We start from the raw sequence: 17823 nt of genomic DNA, 5'->3' as shown, positions 1-17823 counted from the left end.
CATGCACACATACCCTGGGGGAAATGGATGTTATAGAATTGTGAATACGTTTGTCTTCCAAGGCTCAGTAGGTATCAGGATCGACATAAATATACACAAGATACTAATAAGGTACTTGAATATGTCTAAAGAATATCAATTTGAGAAAAGGTCTTAATAAATTTCGTTTGATCTTCATATAAAATTAGCGAAATAGGGTGTACAAAGTGCTATACACGCATCACGTCTTCAAATACTAGCAACACTGCGACTCTTTTTTGGTTGGACCTTTTCGTTTAACCCTGTTTTTACAATAAATGCAATAAAAGCAAGGATTAAAGACTATCCAATCTTGTAGAAAATAGATTCATCAATGGTATAAAATTATGTGGGCATGGCTAAATGTTCTATTTAGCTAGTAATATTCGACGGAATATCAAAATCGATGAATATGTATAACAGAACTTGCATTCGTTAGTATATTTACGGTATATTTTTAAAATCAGACCGTATATTTCGGTATATTGGTATGGTATGCTTTATCGATAAATCCGCGGTCACACTGTTTCAATACAAAATAAAAACAATTAAATAATTTTTTTGTATCTGATTTTTTTAAAAATATTGCGTGCGTCATATACACCTCGTTGCGAGTATATGGAGTCGTGGTTACGAGTGAGTACCGGTGCCGGAATACAAGTAGATGGGCAACAATAGAGCAGCTCACACCCAAAAATAAAAATAAAAAAATGTGATAAAGTGGGAGATAGCATAAAAGAAAACAAATGACTCTTTAAAAACAACGATCTGGTTGACTGGGTGGCGGGGAAAATAAGGGCGGTGCTGGATTCTTTGGCGTTTCGTTTGCTTTTCTTTTGGTGGCTGCAATTTCCATTTCCACGGACCTTTGCATATGCGTTTGTGTGTGTGTGTGTGTTTTTTGTGGCATCCCGACTTAGAGATGAGACATCGGTGCCGCGTAACTGTAGAATGCCCTTTCCGCGAGCTGTCGATACACCTGTTCTGTGATGGAATTTGAAATTTGAGGGAGAAACCAAGGCCAGATGGAATATTTGGTGCACTTGAAAACTGTTTCCACTGGAAATTGAGCATTATTTCTTGGGAAATAAAATTCCTTCAAGTCCACAAAAAGCCGACCTGCCATATTCTCTCCAATTCGGCAAAAAGAGTATTAAATCTTCACCATTCGCATGGCCATCATGGTTTATTCTTGTTTTTGTGTTTAAGGTCGCCGCCGCCGCCGCACCACCCCTCCCGCTGGCGTATGGGTGTGTGTGATTCATACTAAATATAAAGTCAACGCTTTTCTTTTAGTTCGGAAGAAGTTTTAATTTTGGATGCATAGTTATGCCCCGAATTTGTTTCAAATTTAATGTGCCCCATAAAAATAGATCCAAGTGATAATCCGAATGGCTGTAAAAAGCGGGCAGATACGACCAAATGTTTCCGGATCTCAGTGCAACGGAACCACAACATTTATTACGGGGCTGCTTCTGGCGCCTATCTAACCGGCGGGCGGGTAATTTCCGTAATCGAACACTGCCAATCCTCCCTGCCACTCAATACATATGTCTCCGTCTGCTTTTCAATAACCCGGGCGCCACCTTCTGATTTATTATTCACAGAGAGATCGGCATGACTAACAATGAGATTGCGGCGCTGATTTAAATGGAAAACTTTGAAAACAACAACGCGCCGAGCCTGGTGATAACGACAAGAACGAAAAACAAATACTAACAATTGCATGCAACAACGAAATAGACAACAAGCCCCAAAGGGACGCAGAGACGACAAGTAAACCAGTAAACCAGACCGGTGGTATGCACCTGGTCGGAGCAACGATGAACCGCACCGCCTCCGTTTCCCACAATTATGCTGCCTGTTTGCTGGACAACCGGCAAGCGTCCTATGCAGACCTCACGTACCCAGGCTGCGACATGCCCCCGACCGAGTACGCCCCATCCGACATGAGATTCTCTATCAATCTGTGGAAGAACGATCCGCCCGACTATGTCGATCTCATATGCATGATCCCGAATGGCACCCTGCTGATGATGAAGGCCCCCTCGTCGACCACGATACGGGAAATCAAGGTGGAGGTCGTCAAGATGGCGAAACAGAACTGCCTGGGCTATATGATCAAGGATGCGTGCGACTATCAGTTCTACGGAATCTCTGTGTTCAACATCGAACCCTACACGGACGAGACGAAGCGCCTGTGCGAGGTGCAGCCCCACTTTGGTCTACTCAGCCTGGGCGACCGCACCGATGCCACCAGCTTCTCCAGCGACTACGAACTAACAAAGATGGTCAGCGGCATGATTGGCAACTCATTCGATCATCACCGAACCCAAGGCACGCCCGAGATCGACGACTTTCGACGCAGCATGACAGATCTCTGCGAGAGCATCGAGGTGGAGCGTTCCCAGTTCACGTGGCAGCAGCGTCTCCTCTATGAGCATCCCCTGAGGCTGGCCGGCTCGGTGGATATGCCCGAGCTAATACGTCAGCGTCATCCAACATCCGCTTTTCTGATAGTCGTAAAGAACGAGAACGATCAGAGCACGTTCACGCTGTCTGTCATGGAGAAGGATACCCCGTTCTCGCTGATCGAGAGCACATTGCAGAAGATGAACCGATCGCAGATGAAGATGAACGATCGCGCCGGCGACTATATACTGAAAGTGAGCGGCCGCGATGAGTATCTGTTCGGCGATCATCCGCTGATACAGTTCCTGTACATCCAAGAAGCACTCTCGGACTCGGCCGTGCCCAATGTGGTGCTGCAGTCGGTGATCCGCATGGAGTCGTACATCAATCACCACAACGAGCAGAGCATGGGCCTGAAGCGAGCCCCCAAGAAGGACCGGTCCGTGGTGCTCCATAAGGCACCCACATCGCTGTGGGATTTGGGCAACTACTTTCAGCTGACGCTGCACAGCATCAGCAACGTCAACTACGACAAGACACGGGCGTTCCGGGTGGGCGTTGATGTGGGGCTGTATCATGGCGAGCACAAGCTGTGCTCGCAGCGATCGATAGATGCGCCCAATGGCAGCTCGGACACGTTCCTCTTCAACGATCAGATCATGGACTTTGACATACAGATGCGCAATCTCCCGCGGATGACGCGATTGTGCATCGTCATCTTTGAGGTGACCAAATTGTCGCGCTCCAAGAAGTCATCCAACAACAAGGACAACGCCCAGAAGGACGTGTCGTACAACAAGAATCCCCTGGCCTGGGTCAATACAACGCTTCTGGACTACAAGGCTCATTTGCGAACTGGCCGACAGGTGCTGTACACGTGGACATATGCGGACGATATACAGTCGGACGAGGTGTTCCACCCGCTGGGCACCATCGAACCGAATCCGCGCAAGGAGGAGTGCGCCCTGGTGCACGTAACATTCCACAGCAGTGGCGCCGAATCCGTGCGCTATCCCTGCGAGAATACTGTCTTGCAATATGCAGCGGATCGAGCGCTGGCCAGCCTCCGAGAGAAGCAACAGCAGCCGGCAGAGCCCGAGAAACCACTGAAAGACCTCAAGGAGTTGGTGGCCAACTACACCGGCCTGGACAAGATCTATGAGATGGTGGACCAGGATCGCAATGCCATTTGGGAGCGCAGGTAACTACCAGTAAAACCATTCAATATCTGAAATTCTAATCTGTGTGTGATTGACTTTTTTAAGGAATGATATCCTCCGCGAATTGCCAGAACAGCTGCCGATCCTCTTGCACTGTGTGTACTGGAAGGAGCGCGACGATGTGGCCGACATCTGGTACCTCCTCAAGCGGTGGCCGCTCATCTCGGTTGAACGATCACTGGAACTGCTGGACTATGCCTATCCGGATCCAGCCGTTCGTCGATTTGCCATCAAGTGTCTACAAATTCTCAAGTGAGTGCACACCCCACTTAATGACTCCATGAGCAATACCTTTTCTACAATCCCATTTCCATTAGGGATGATGATCTGCTATTGTACCTGCTCCAACTGGTGCAGGCCATCAAGCACGAATCGTATCTGGAGAGTGATCTGGTTGTGTTACTGCTGGAGCGAGCGCTGCGCAATCAACGCATCGGCCACTACTTCTTCTGGCATCTGCGATCCGAGATGCAAACGCCTTCGATGCAGACACGGTTCGGCCTCCTGCTGGAGGTCTATCTCAAGGGCTGTAAGCATCATGTGGCGCCGCTGCGGAAACAGCTGCAGGTGCTCGACAAACTGAAGCACGTCTCTGTTTTAGCCAAGAAGGGCAGCAAGGAAAAGGTGAAAACCATGCTGCAGGACTTTCTGGGGGATCAGCGGAAAACGGGCGTCTTCCAGAACATACAGAACCCACTGAATCCCAGCTTTCGGTGTACCGACGTCTCGCCTGACCAGTGCAAGGTGATGGACAGTAAGATGCGTCCGCTGTGGGTGGTGTTCGAGAATGCCGATCTGAACTCGAACGATGTGTACATTATATTCAAAAATGGCGATGATCTGCGCCAGGACATGCTCACACTGCAGATGCTGCGGGTGATGGACAAGTTGTGGAAACGAGACGGGTAAACTTGAATTACACTTAGTTCTCCTTGTGTCATTTTCGACAGTTGTTTCCCCTTTTCAGCATGGACTTTCGCATGAACATCTACAACTGCATCAGCATGGAGCAGCGCCTGGGCATGATTGAAGTGGTGCGGCATGCGGAGACGATTGCCAACATACAGAAGGAGAAAGGCATGTTCTCGGCCACATCGCCGTTCAAGAAGGGCTCGCTGTACAGTTGGCTCAAGGAGCACAACAAGCCCGCTGATAAGCTGAACAAGGCCATCAACGAGTTCACGCTTAGCTGTGCCGGCTACTGTGTGGCCACCTATGTACTGGGCGTGGCCGATCGTCATTCCGACAACATAATGGTCAAGAGGAACGGACAGGTAAATCACTTTATCGAACCAATTCTGTACAAAAATTAAATCCTTGCGATCCATCTTCAGCTCTTTCACATCGACTTTGGACACATATTGGGACACTTCAAGGAGAAGTTTGGTGTGCGTCGGGAGCGTGTACCGTTTGTGCTAACCCATGATTTTGTGTACGTCATCAACAAGGGCTGCAATGATCGCGAGGCGAAAGAGTTTTGTCACTTTCAGGAATTGTGCGAGCGCGTATGTCAACTTCAATCAGTCGAAAGACGGCAGGACGATAGTTTTCATTCTATATAATTTATTGCAGGCATTTTTAACATTACGCAAACACGGCTGCCTTATCTTATCGCTGTTCTCGATGATGATTTCAACAGGACTGCCGGAACTGTCCTCCGAGAAGGACTTGAACTATCTACGCGACACTTTGGTAAGTTCGAATGGCGTAGTAATCGATTGAAGATCCCTCATAGATCTTTATCTCCAGGTGCTGGACTATACGGAGGAAAAAGCACGCGAACATTTCCGGGCGAAATTCAGCGAAGCTTTGGCCAACTCCTGGAAAACCTCTCTAAATTGGGCCTCGCACAATTTCTCCAAGAACAACAAACAGTAAACGGACATCAACAAAATGCAGCACACGATCGTTGTGTTTTCGAAAACACTATCTCACCCCCCCAGAAGCCCCAGAGGGATCATTCCCAATCCTCTCTGCTTATATTTACATTGGTACCACGCTCCGCAACAGACGGGCGTGGGTATCCGTAAAATGCATAAAACCAAGTTCAAAACTACATATGTATGTGTTCACTATGTTAGGCCGACCCACAAGCCCCCACAAAACCCACAGCCCCCATATATGTCACACTATTGATGTAATCACTGCCACAAGTGCTCCAATATAATTTAATGTCCTGCCTCTTGGATTACCTAAATATATATATTTGATATTTGAACAATGAACCCTCCCCTTGGACCTTATTGTATTGTTTTTGTTGTTTCGAAACCTGTACAACCCCCCCACACGTGCAGAAGAATGTATCCTATTATGCTTATGTATCTAATTAAGCGACATTTACTCCATAAGTTAAAAAATTAACTTTAATTTGTTTTCTCTCTCAAAAATACGATGATTTATATTGTGTACTGTACCATAATTTGTTTCCTTTCCAGCAACAAGCAAAAAACTAAATCAGAAATTATTGTGTGTGTGTTTCCTGGTTTCTTTTCTGTTCATTTCGTAGTGTTATAGTCTTATATGTATATGTACTAGTACTTGTAATGTATTTTGTAAATCGCTGGATAATTATAATTAAATGAAACGAATTCTACACATACACATACATATATTTGAACGAGTGTATAGAATGTAATCGAAACAAGAAATATATAAATACATAACATATGTATGTACACCATGTGCTTCTACGAATGTATCTGTATTCGTCTCAACAACTCAATCGTGTTTCACTCGGATTGGGGGCGAAGCGAGAACTCTCACAGGGCAAAACCAAAATCCCAGCGGCGAACCTTGACCACCACACCCGATGAATATTATCTCGAATCGGAAGGGAAGGAACCTGATAATCCATAGTAGAACCATCAAAACTGTTGTCGATGCCAGGAGGCCCATTCTAGCATCCGGTAGCATCCATTATCAATGCCATTTGATGATTATTACAAGACCTTATTGCACTTCGCCCATATATTGATCTTTTGTACCGGCAAGTAGGATTATAAAGGCCATACAGGAGGCTCTTATTTGCCAAATCGCTGGAGGGGTTTCCAATGGTTGGTTGGTTGCAATGTTTCACAGCATCTACAGTACTTTAATTTAATAAGATGATATCTCAGGGGACCGCTTCTTCTGCGGAATAAAACTGAGGGGAAAACTGGAATAAATTACTTGTCACACATTTAGTATAGGTTTTTATTTGACATCAAGTATTCAGTTTCAGTTGCATGTATACATACATATAGTATATGTATATGTATGCCTATATAAAATATATTTGTTTAAAACTAGTTTTGTTTCCGTTTTACTTTACACACATTCCAGCATCAAGAGGATGCAGTAATATTAAATACATATGTATATCTAAAACCCTTTTGCTTGCTGTTTTCCCCATTATGATCTGTCGGGCTATGCCGCTCCGCTCACTGGTGGATGACCATCAATGCCGGCCAGCGCTCTAAGCAAACTGATGGTTAAGTCTACGACTACACTACGGATTCAATAAAATAAAACAAAACGTCGTACACAGTACCGATGCAAAAAAAAGGTAAAAGTATAGTAATAGTCCCTAGGCGCCTAGCTATTAGCTAATCAGTAGGTAGTAGAAACCGTATGGAATTTTCATGGAAATTAATATTTTTGTTTTGTTTTGTTTTTGTTTTTGCTTTCGTTTTTTGTTTAGTAAAAGGTTAACAGCAGATTGTGCAACATTTTGATACTTTTTTTCGCCTTGACCTCTAATGGAATCGTTTTCTGTGTATACATATACATACAATATATCAAATATACAGCATTTTGTTAAAATCCTTTATAAAAATAGGTGTATTAAATATATGGGTTGTTTTCTTGATTTAAATTTTTGTTGTTGTTGTGTAAAAATACTGTATATACAATTAAAATTATTTCCCTACACATAAACACGTACAGTACATACATATAAATAGTCATTTGATTTATATAAATAATTTAGAAAATATGAGAAACCGCGGTTCGTTTTTGTCTTTTTTGCGTTTAGGAATATAGTACTTTTTGTTGTTTATTTGTATCAGTTTCAGTTGTACGAATTTCGGCTTGAATTTTTTACTTTTTAGGATACATTTTTCATTTTTCAGTTTTTAGTTTTTGTAAATATTTTCTTTCTTTTGTTGTATATGTGAATTTTTGTACATTTTCATTTGCTTTTGATTGGGCTGCCATTGACAAGGAGCTGTACTAAGTAGAGCTATACAAATCTGTTGGAAATAGTAATGTGAATCATTATTATGAGGTTTAAGGGAACGGGTTGAGACCGAAATATAATATGGGTTTCACTACCAACTACAGGTCGATCCACTCGTATAACCTTCTCAAGACCAAAATAATGTTTCTGGGAATATCACAATCTTTGGCTTGATCCTGGAGTAAAGCCAAAATCAAACCAAAAAGTTATTCCCTTGGGGGGTTTACAAACATCAAACTACCATCGTATGCGGTCTATTTTGTACAACACTTCGTCAACTTCTGCCCTTTGGACCTCGCTTTGGGGGACATCATATCTAAAATGGATTCAATTCACCTGTAAAGCATCTGTTCCCAGATGTCCTGTGGTTTAGCTCTTCTTGTTTTTATATAATCCCTAGTTCTCTTTATATTTCTTTTTTAAAGGCACACGCTTTTTATAAAAATCTGTTCTTTTAGGTTTTGTAAAATACACTTTAAATGTTGGATGCTGCAATCCATAACTTTATATTTTTGTATCGTTTTTCTTCTTTTTTTTTTCTAAAAAAAATTCAGGTTCAGTCTGTTTCAAGGAAATGTTTTGATGAAAAAACGCAACTCTTTTTGTTTGAGATTCTTTAAGACGTGCAATTTATACATCCTATAGAAAAATGTGTTAATTGTATGGTTTTTACTTATAAGTTGGCAGAGAATAAAATTCCTTTGCATATTAAATATGTGTATCGAAGGGGTTCCATTTCTCAACTGATTGTATAAATAGTTTTTGTTGAAACATTGTTGGAGTCTGTTTTGATTTCCTTGTATCTCTTCGTTTCTTCTCCGCTATTCTCCTTTCCACTCTTCTGTTCTGCTCTCCTTTCGTTTCGTTTGAATTTCCTGCCTTAATCGAGAACCTAACTAGATTTAGGCTTAGGCTAAAACAATTCGGTTACAACTAAATTAGCAGCGAGCTTATCAAATAATTGTATGTGTAGTTGAATGTCATCTTAAGCGCTACTAGTGCGGTAATGTACTTAACTCGATGGTTGCGCCCATCAACTGGGGCAGCTGGGGCGTGTGTGTGTGTGTGTGTGTCTCAGTGCTTCGACAGATTCAGTGGTAAGTCTGAAGGAATACAAAACAATATTAGCTCAGACTCAGTCCAAGTGTCAGTCTTAGATGGGGAGACTCACCTGAACTTTGTTCATTCCTTAGGCTACTATTATGAAACAATGCGGAGGAGGAGGGGCCGGCGCCGGAGGCAGCCGCCGAGGAGACGGATGCATTGGAGCTGGTCGGCGAAGTGGAGGCTGTGCGATGACTGGACGCTGCAGACATTAGATCGGTACTACTATCAGTCAGTTTTGGCGTGGCCAGGTGTGCAGGCGTGTGGTGTGTTAGTGCCGCGGGATGTGTCAGGTGCGTATGCGGATGCGGATGCGTATGCGGACTGGGGGCGGGCTGTCCAAATGCGGCGGCAGCTGCAGCAGCCGCTACAGCGGCTGCCCCGACGCCATTATAGGCAAACGGATGATACGGCGAGGGAGGTGACAGTCTCGCGGCTGCAGCCGAACTGCTGCTGGCCTGTGGATGCGGCGGCATTAGCGGCGAGGCTCCCGCCTGGTAATGGTGCACCCACAACGGGTTGTGCCGCAGGGCCGCCAGTGTGGATATGTAGGGATGGTAAAGCGATGGCGACACCACCGAGGGAATGTAGGCGGCAGCAGCCGCTGCTGCAGCCGCCGCCGCAGCGGCTGCGCTACTGCCCGATGACACAGGCACCGTCGGGCTGCCCGATGATCCATTGCCGTTCACCTGCGGCGGTGGATACATATAGTAGTGCAAGGGCGAGCCGGAGGCTGGTGAACTACGCTGCAGATGCATCTGGTGGCGCCGATCTGGTGGCGATGTACTTCGGTCACCGGGCGACGGACAGCTGCTGCTGCTGGCCGTTGGCGAGGCAAACTCGCGGCGTATCGAGGCAGTCTTCTTGGGAACGGTGCGAGGTGTGGTGGCGGGGGAAGCTGTTGTGGAACGGGGCGGTGAAAGATCTTGCGACGCCACTCCTCCGTGTGAAATGTGTGGCGAAACGGCTGTGCCAGTCGACGTCGATGATCGACCCCCTGTTCCAGAATAATGATCTCTATAGAAGGAATGCCCATAGTCCACGGGCAGCGGCGACCCAGTCGTGTACGGGGGAGAGCGTTTCTTGCTGGCCGCATGTGAGGGCGACTTTCCACCGCCATTGCTGCCGCTCACTTCGGGCGACTTGGGGGAGCTGAGGAGGGATCGTGGATAGTTTCCGGAATTGGCGTACAACGAATGCTGGTGATGCACATTGCTGATGATGGCCGCCGGATGGTCGATGGTCTTCTTGGAAGATGAAGAGGAGGACGACGAGGAGCTGCCACTGCCTCCGCCCAAGAGCGAGTGTATGCTGTAGGAGCTGTTCAGGCGTGTGGGCTGCTGCGAGGCCGCAGCCGGTGCTGGCGATGTAGTGGGTGTGCTAGTGCTAGTGCTAGTGCTAGGCTTTCCTTGAGGCGGTGCCAGATTCATGGGCGCTGACTTGCTGGGCGGTGCCGAAGCCTTGGCACGACTCCGTTTGCCACCGACCCCTCCACTGCTACTGCCCCCGCTGCCGCTGCCATTGTTCACGCAACCATTGTCCTCCAGCGACACCTTCTCAAACTCGCGCAGGATGCGCTTTCTGGGCGAAACATGCTGATGATGGTACTCGACTAGACGGCTGACTGCCGCGGCCGACGTTGGCGGCGAAACCTAAAAGATATTGTTAGTTTTCAGTTAATGGAATGCTCTTTTTAGTGCAATTCTAGGGGGCCACTCACCTTGTGCGTCAGAGAGTGACTTAGATTTCCGATGGCTCCGCCACCGCTGCGCTCTGCTGCCGTGACTGCCGCCGCTGTCGACGCTGGTGTCTTGGACAATTGCTCTAGACGTGCTGGCACCCCATCGATAAGTTTCTGAATGATGCTGTTGAGCTTGGCTCTGGGTTTCGGCTTTTTAAGTCTTCTGTTGTCTGCCCGTGGCGTCTTGTGATCGCCATTCAGATCGCTGCCAGTGCTGCCGTTCGTACTGATCGAAGGCGGTATGGGGGGTTCATTAACTGTCACCGACATGGCCTCTTCGTCCTCACTCGTGTTCATCTTCTCCGCAGTCGCCGGTGCTGTCGCCTCAATCGTGGGCTCGGCATTTACTTTCGTCTCTGCATTCGGCACAAAAGCTTCCTCTTTTGACTCGCGGCTATCATTGATTTCGGCCTTGTTCGACTCCGTTTCCGGCATTGCTTCCGTTTCTACTTTGATCGTTTCTGGTTTAATCTCATTTGCAGTTTCTGCAGAAGCTTCTGCTGCAGCGCCAGTGCCAGTGTCAGTGGCAGTGTCGCCTTCTGCAGCTTCTCCGCCTTCGGCCTTTAGTGTCTCATCGCCATTTTCAGCCTTGACCAACTCGAAGATCGGCTGCAGATCTTCGCTATTGGCAATCGGCTCGTGGGGTCGTCGTCTCTTGCGTAATGCTGTCTGGAGGGCAGCCTTGCTAAGGACACTGTGCCTGGGACGATGGTAATAGAGCGACAGTTCTTTGGATATGCCGCGTCGTGGTCTCGACTGTTTCCAGGGCTGGTCCCGTTGCCACGGCGATGATTGTATCGAGCTATTGTCATCCGAAACTGCAAGAAACCGAATAATATTTTGTTCAGAAATGCACTCGCATCATGGTATATTTAGTTGTAAGTCAAATGCCAAACGGGCCTCCCCACACTTACAGCTCAGAGATGTGGAATTCTCGTTCTTTGGATACGTTGTCGTCACTGCAGACGTTGGGGTCACGGTGGCCGAGGTGGCCGCAGATGGGGGGCGAAAAGTCTTGCGCGTTACAGAGACCCATCCGCTCTTATCGCCGTCCTTCGAACGTGCCAGTTCCAATATGAATTTGCCATCTGTTGCGCAGAAGATTGATGTTGTTTGTTGTTTTATCTTGACGGAAATGGGTTTAAGTTTATGTTTTAAACTTGCCTTTAAAGAACTGCAAACGACCGCCGTAGCCGGCCGTGCTGTTGTTGCTGTGCGTCGATATCGGATGCCTGCCCATATCAAAGCTGCTGCTCATGCTGCTGCCACCCTTCCCGCTCTTCAACGATCCTGTGGGCGCCATGGATGCGGCGGCGGTGGCGGCACTCGGCACACTGCTTAAGGAACTGTAGTCCAGCACACCACCCATTACATCGACAGGCTTCGGAGCAGAGCCGACGAGGGCGCTAGTCGCTGCCACCGTAGCAGATGCCGCCATCGCTGAGGTGCTGCTGCTGCTTGTTGGACTGTTACTGCTTCTAGTTGTCTTTGTTGTGGGCGTGCTGACATGCGGCAAAAAGCCATTTGACGAGGCTGGAGCTGATGATGATGATGACAATGATGAGGAGGACGTCGGCGTCGGCGTCCTGCCTGCTGTCGTGCTAGTGCTCGTGCTCGTGCTCAGGTTCGCGGGCAGGGGCGGGGGCAGTGGAAAGCTGCCGTTCAAACCATTTTTGAGTAGAAACTGTGCTGCCGCCTCTGCAATTATGCGTTCGTTGTTGCTGTTGCTGTTGTTGTTGTTGCTGCTGCTGTCGTTGCTATTGTTGTTGGAATTGTTGCTGCTGTTACTGTTAATGGTACTTTTATGCTCATCGGTCATTGTTGTCTGTCGTCTGTTGCACTCTGTTACAATTGTGACGTCATTTAGAGTTGGCCTTCAAAGAAAAACATTTTCATGTGTTGGCAAAATGATTTTCGTTGCTTAAAAATGTACTCCAGCTCGATTTTCTAATTGGTTTCATACAATTTAAATACAATTTTCATTTTGTTTTTGTTGTAAATTCCTCGCGCACAGTCCGCAGCCGGGACATAACTCAACGTCGACGGCGTCGCGTATCAAAATATGCCAGCTCGGCACGGCAATGGGAGCGTCTGGTCTGGGTAACATTTTCGTGTTTTGGAAGCTGAAACAATTTACTTTATTGCACACATGGCCTATAGCATTTTCGGCCGCCGCTTATCGTTGCATTTACTTTGTCTTTATATGTTTTCACGCACAGAGTTTACTATTGGCATAGGCATTGGGGCTGGCTGCTGCTGGCGGAAGAGCACAAAGAGAGCACAGCAAGAGCAGAGCACAAAACGAAGTGGGAAAAGGAGGAGATAAAATAGGAAAAAACGTTCTCCAATTACCATCAGCAGATATCGATATCCGATAATGCGCGTAATAGGCTGAGGCCACGTGCTGCGACCAAGCTGGCCAGCAAACAAATTATTGATCACTGATTTAAACCAATAAATTAAATAAATAAATTTAAAATTATCAACGAAAAACGCAGCTCAGTGTGCGGACAGTGTGACCGTGAACTGAGAACGCGAAAATACCAAATGCCAAAATGGCACTAAAACTTACAACAAAATACCAAAATGGTCATTTTATTATTTAAAAAAATTAAAATTAAACTTTGTTTATTCAAGAAAATGCTGCCTCGTTTTGCTTGGCGCACATTGCGTCGATAATATGACGGGAATAATATGACAATTTACAAAGATCACAGTTTTCTTTCGTAAAATCCTTTCCAAATTCTTCCCCTTAATCCAAATCGGCCCAGTTATTCTTAGTTTGATTACTGATTTGAATCATTTTAAATATACCCTGATCTTGGTTATAACGCTCCTGAAACACGTCGGGTTTCGTGGGGTCCAATGTTGGAAAGACGTCTTATTATTCTTCCAATTTGTTATTTATTTATCCCCTTTGGTTTGGGAGCTAAAACTACTGCCAATAGTTTTTCCCAAGGTATAGTCCAAGAGAAATTGCAGTCCCTCGTCAAATCTTTCATCTCCACCCGCACGAAAATAACGGGAATTCCTTCCAATGCTAAACGCCGGCTATATGACCCACATGGCTTAGATGGTATTAAACCACTTAACTGGTTCTTCATCGGTAAATTAAAAATAAATATTCGTTTATAGAATAAAATGTTTATTTAAGTCCAGAAGATAAACATCAAGCGATTATGTTATGTTATGCTAAATGCATTCACTTTAGCTAGATAAATACTTATGGTTTGCAAGTGTCTTTTTATTGGGTTTAATACTGTTTGCATGCTACGATTCGGATATTTCAATGATGAGCACGGCGGAATAAAGTATATTTAAATAGCCTATACTATACGTATGCGTGTAGCTGGAATACAACCCTTCATATCTTCACATGTTCTTCTGCTTCTTAAATTTAAACACAACTCCTTTTGTCTCATCTCTTCCTAGACTCAACATTCTCAATCGATGAGCCGCGATACACCTAAATATGTATGTATTTCTAATGCAAAATATAATATAAATCTTATGCGTCTACATACTCGTTTGTATAATATTATGTAGTGTGGGGGCGGGCATGCTGCCATGTTAGATTCGAGTTGGGGTTTGATATGGGTGAGAAGTCGTCAATTGCACAGGAATACATAGTTAAGAATAGATGCTTAGTAGGTATTGCACAAAGTAAGTATTGTAAAATCGTCACAACAAAGGGCACACAATATATAAAAAAAAAAGTTAAATTTAGTTTTTCTTTCCATTTGCCAACATAATTTAAATATCACAGACGTTTTGCCAATTTTTTAACTAATTCTCCATTTTGCGTGTTAATTTTGTATGCCAAATCGGGAAGTACAGAGTGAGGTGAGGAATAAGTCAGTAAAGAAGATACTTAGATTCATAAAAAACGGTTCCAACCGCTGTTTCGATGCACCCTACAAGGCTCAACCTGGTATTATGCGAGGATGACCCCTTGTACAGCGCATGGGCACCGCACCCAACCATAATCCCCATCGGGATCGGGTCGAAATATATACTCGTACACATCTAAATGTCAGTCAAGTGTTGAAACGAAATCAAGTCTTGTGTTGAACATGGCACATAATTGCTAAAAGGAAAACTGGAGTCAAGCCTATGAAGGTGAACCTCTATCCTTATCATATAAATGGGTTTATGTATATGTAATACTATGTATTCTCGACATTCTGGAAGAATTCGAGCGTTAAGTGTATGAAATGATATCATTCTGTTGGGTTCATCTTAGAGAATCTCTCTTACCATCCCCGCCTAGTGCATGTTGTCCAATCTGCCCGATGGCAGACCCAAGGCGGCGCTCAAATTTAGTCCTTGTGGAACGGCGACGCCAACGCCGACACTAACACCTGCCCCCAAGTTACCCTCGCTCTCACTCTTCCAGGAGGAGACCGGTATGTGGGGAGCCGGCAAGCAGTTGCGCAGCGTTTGCACAATCTGAATTGTGTCCATGAGTGCTGCAAATGCAAAGTCAGTGTCTAATATCGCAGACGAATACAAATACGAATAAACCGGTTATCGCTTTACTTACTCTTCTGCAGACTCTCGCTCTGCTTGCCGTAGGGCTTGCACATAGATGGACGTATGTAGGTCTTCATGCGAGACATGTTCCGCATAAGTTCGGAAAAAATGCGTACAATCTTGTCCTGGCCAACAGCCATGTGGTCCAAGCGATAGGCATCACTGGTGGCCCAGGCCCCGTTGTGCAGGGCCAGTAGATCTTTGTTCGACTCAATCGAATCAAGATTTGAGCTGCAAGGAGAAAAACTCGCACTAGGAACGAATAAATGCCAAAAATCTAAACTAACCGCAAGGAATCTGCTGCATTCTTATGTGATAGCTGATCCAGCGACGAGTGCGAGGAAGACGATGAAGATGAGTGCGGCGACTGCGATGGTGGTGGCATTGGATGGTGATGGGTTTGTGAACTGACACCGGAGCCCCCGGACGTGGATGTGCTGGTGGCCGGAGTCGGCTGCTGATTTGCGGCCACGGCAGCGGCCACTGCCTGCGATTGCATTAGTCCCTGGATCTGTAAATTGGCTGCTGCTGCGGCCACGGCCATGGGATCAAAGTGCTTAGGATCCAGTTGAGCAAACACACGCTGCTTCTCCAGCGGACTTAAATTGCTTAGCTTCTCAAGGCTCTGCTGGGCGAGCACTCGATTTTGTTGCTGTATCAGAGCCGCCGTAAGCTGTTGCTGGTGCTTGGCCTGCGCCTGGGCCTGCTGCTGTTGTTGTTGCTGTTGTTGCTGCTGCTGCTGTTGCTGCTGTTGTTGTTGCTGTTGCTGCTGTTGATGATGTGCGGCGGCAGCACTGATCTGTGAGAGCTGCGTCTGGATGCTGTTCTGCTGCTGCTTGGTCAGATGCTGGAGTTGCGGCGGCACTGGAACCTGTGTCACCTTGGAGCCCGTCGACTTGGATAAGTCCATTTCCACATTGCTTGAGCTGGTGCTGCTGGCAGCGCTGGAAGCAGAGCCAGCTGCAGCATTTCCTCCGGCTGCACTGCTGGGCGGCAGATGGGAGAGTCGTTGCAAAAAGTCGGGCGTATTCACGCCAGGATACTGTTGCTCCATGAATGGCATGGGTGAGATGCCCATGTGGTTCTTGTAGTAGCGGCAGGCGGGGCTGGGGCACGACTGGACCACCTCGATAATGAACTCCTTTTCCATCCCGAACTGATCCCGCCCAATCGTGTAGGACTCGATTACAGCCCGCACTGTGGCGTCCACACTTAGATGAAGCCCGTGGGGACCGGACATGTGCTTTAGCATGACCGCATTGGCGAAATGCTCAAACGGCAGAACAATCTTTCCATTATCGCGCAGAATCAGGCGACCCTGTGAGTCTAGCGTCAGTCGATTGGCCAAGACCCTATTAATGAAGAGGACGAACTTGATTCAGTGGAGGGTATTCATATAAACTTACAACATTTGTACACTTACTGCAGATAGGCGGCACTGGGCAGCATGGCGTTGTCCTTCAGATCGCTGAAGCACTGCAGCAGCTCGGCGCTCGGGTTCCAGCCCTTGTTCTGCAAATAGAGCTGCAGCAGCATGTAGAGCTTCTCGGTCACATAGCCCACGCCGGGAAGTCCGGCATTCGGCTGCGGCAGCATGTCGCTGTGCGATGACCCACTGGCCACGCCCCCGACGCCGGGACCCTTGGATAGTGCCGCCTTCATCGTCTCCGAAAGATCCAATTTATAGTTTTCTGGGTAGAAGTGCTTGACGTGCTCCTGCAACAATTGATACACAGGCCGCACACCATGAAACCCCACACAGACACGCCTACACATACACAAACGGCCACCACCACTACCACCCACTTACCAAATTGTTCATTTTCGGCTGTGGGCTACTGTCTGGCTACTGCAGCGGCATCTATTCGCTGGGACGCCACCAATGCATTTTGGAATCGGGACTCTAACGGCTCTTAGCAGTTCTCCAATTGGAATAGGGACGAGACGGCACTAATTGGGAGGCACAAAAGGAGAAAAAATTGTGTTGTCCTTGCAAGCAGTTGTCCTTATTGGACCTATCGATAAAATATACCTCAAAAATATACCGCCTACTTTTCAAAATATACCGCAAATATACCGATGAAAAATCGAACTTAGCCCCCGTAAGCCCCTTTTATTTATTTGGGTGCACACCTTGAGGGAAACGCGACAAATAGTTCTGGTTGTAAGTTCTTCTTGACGATTCATCAAAGAACCCTACGATATCTTTCCACTGAACTGCGCTATGGTTATGGTTATGAGTTATGGTCAACAATGGGTTAATGGTTCTCTATCCATGATCGGAAGTCATATTACTCAATTCAGATATTCGGTTTAACATTACTACTAGAAGGACTCTCAGCCCTGAGCAGTTTTATCCGATTAAACAACTAATTTTCTATATGACTGTTTAATTTTAAGGACTCCTTTTTTTCTATTGTGTCTAAAATTGGGTTTAAACAAACACAGTCAAAGCATAAAACGGAATGTAACGTCATTGTTGCTGGTCAACTGGTATCCGCTATAAGTATGGACTTATTTATAATCTATTTCAATTAATAACTTTAAAATTCTGTTTTCCAAGCTGATTTGAAACTCGA

At 46.2% G+C, this 17823-nt stretch overlaps 3 protein-coding genes across 9 annotated transcripts; 1 reads left to right on the top strand and 2 right to left on the bottom strand.

Annotated features, from left to right (window-relative positions):
• The first annotated feature begins 529 nt into the window (after positions 1-529).
• Pi3K92E (phosphatidylinositol 3-kinase 92E) lies at positions 530-6249 on the top strand. Of its 3 annotated transcripts, none has more exons than XM_015183158.2 (8): positions 530-654; positions 1626-3631; positions 3696-3902; positions 3968-4555; positions 4618-4924; positions 4985-5155; positions 5223-5342; positions 5400-6249. In XM_015183158.2, exons 2-8 carry the CDS (start codon positions 1821-1823, stop codon positions 5526-5528), a joined length of 3333 nt encoding a protein of 1110 aa, XP_015038644.2. In that variant the 5' UTR covers positions 530-654; positions 1626-1820; the 3' UTR covers positions 5529-6249. The 3 variants fall into 3 exon arrangements, with proteins under 3 accessions (XP_015038644.2, XP_001358077.4, XP_033233188.1); XM_001358040.4 differs by having other exon boundaries at positions 530-678; XM_033377297.1 differs by lacking the exon at positions 530-654 and adding an exon at positions 710-730.
• Positions 6197-13268, bottom strand: H (transcriptional corepressor hairless). 4 transcript variants are annotated; one of them, XM_033377292.1, is made up of 6 exons: positions 12675-13268; positions 11876-12585; positions 11626-11799; positions 10691-11529; positions 9038-10622; positions 6197-6792 (listed from the first exon to the last, which is right to left on the bottom strand). In XM_033377292.1, exons 1-6 carry the CDS (start codon positions 12692-12694, stop codon positions 6671-6673), a joined length of 3450 nt encoding a protein of 1149 aa, XP_033233183.1. In that variant the 5' UTR covers positions 12695-13268; the 3' UTR covers positions 6197-6670. The 4 variants fall into 4 exon arrangements, with proteins under 4 accessions (XP_033233183.1, XP_033233185.1, XP_033233184.1 ...); XM_033377294.1 differs by having other exon boundaries at positions 13064-13268; XM_033377295.1 differs by lacking the exon at positions 6197-6792 and adding an exon at positions 8249-8969.
• A 575-nt stretch (positions 13269-13843) lies between these two features.
• On the bottom strand, positions 13844-17302 carry LOC6896949 (ras guanine nucleotide exchange factor B). Of its 2 annotated transcripts, XM_015183388.2 has the most exons (6): positions 17055-17302; positions 16668-16960; positions 15532-16596; positions 15255-15475; positions 14969-15180; positions 13844-14895 (listed from the first exon to the last, which is right to left on the bottom strand). In XM_015183388.2, exons 1-5 carry the CDS (start codon positions 17064-17066, stop codon positions 14978-14980), a joined length of 1794 nt encoding a protein of 597 aa, XP_015038874.2. In that variant the 5' UTR covers positions 17067-17302; the 3' UTR covers positions 13844-14895; positions 14969-14977. The 2 variants fall into 2 exon arrangements, with proteins under 2 accessions (XP_015038874.2, XP_002137134.2); XM_002137098.3 differs by having other exon boundaries at positions 13844-15180.
• Between the last annotated feature and the right edge of the window lie 521 nt (positions 17303-17823).

Source organism: Drosophila pseudoobscura, chromosome 2 (assembly GCF_009870125.1).
Source record: "Drosophila pseudoobscura strain MV-25-SWS-2005 chromosome 2, UCI_Dpse_MV25, whole genome shotgun sequence".
Taxonomy (NCBI): domain Eukaryota; kingdom Metazoa; phylum Arthropoda; class Insecta; order Diptera; family Drosophilidae; genus Drosophila; species Drosophila pseudoobscura.
This window is presented reverse-complemented; position numbering and strand designations above follow the sequence as displayed.

Excerpts from the sequence above, each read along its gene's own strand:
- Pi3K92E (XM_015183158.2), top strand. The coding sequence starts at position 1,821 with ATGCACCTGGTCGGAGCAACGATGAACCGCACCGCCTCCGTTTCCCAC. Across the intron at positions 3,632-3,695 it reads AATGCCATTTGGGAGCGCAG|GAATGATATCCTCCGCGAAT; the intron begins GTAACTACCAGT and ends GACTTTTTTAAG. Across the intron at positions 4,556-4,617 it reads AAGTTGTGGAAACGAGACGG|CATGGACTTTCGCATGAACA; the intron begins GTAAACTTGAAT and ends TCCCCTTTTCAG.
- LOC6896949 (XM_002137098.3), bottom strand. Across the intron at positions 15,476-15,531 it reads AATGCAGCAGATTCCTTGCG|CTCAAATCTTGATTCGATTG; the intron begins GTTAGTTTAGAT and ends TTCTCCTTGCAG. Across the intron at positions 15,181-15,254 it reads GAGCGAGAGTCTGCAGAAGA|CACTCATGGACACAATTCAG; the intron begins GTAAGTAAAGCG and ends TTGCATTTGCAG.
- H (XM_033377292.1), bottom strand. The coding sequence starts at position 12,694 with ATGAAAATTGTATTTAAATT. Across the intron at positions 12,586-12,674 it reads ATGAAAATTGTATTTAAATT|GCCAACTCTAAATGACGTCA; the intron begins GTATGAAACCAA and ends TTTTCTTTGAAG. Across the intron at positions 11,530-11,625 it reads GAATTCCACATCTCTGAGCT|TTTCGGATGACAATAGCTCG; the intron begins GTAAGTGTGGGG and ends GGTTTCTTGCAG.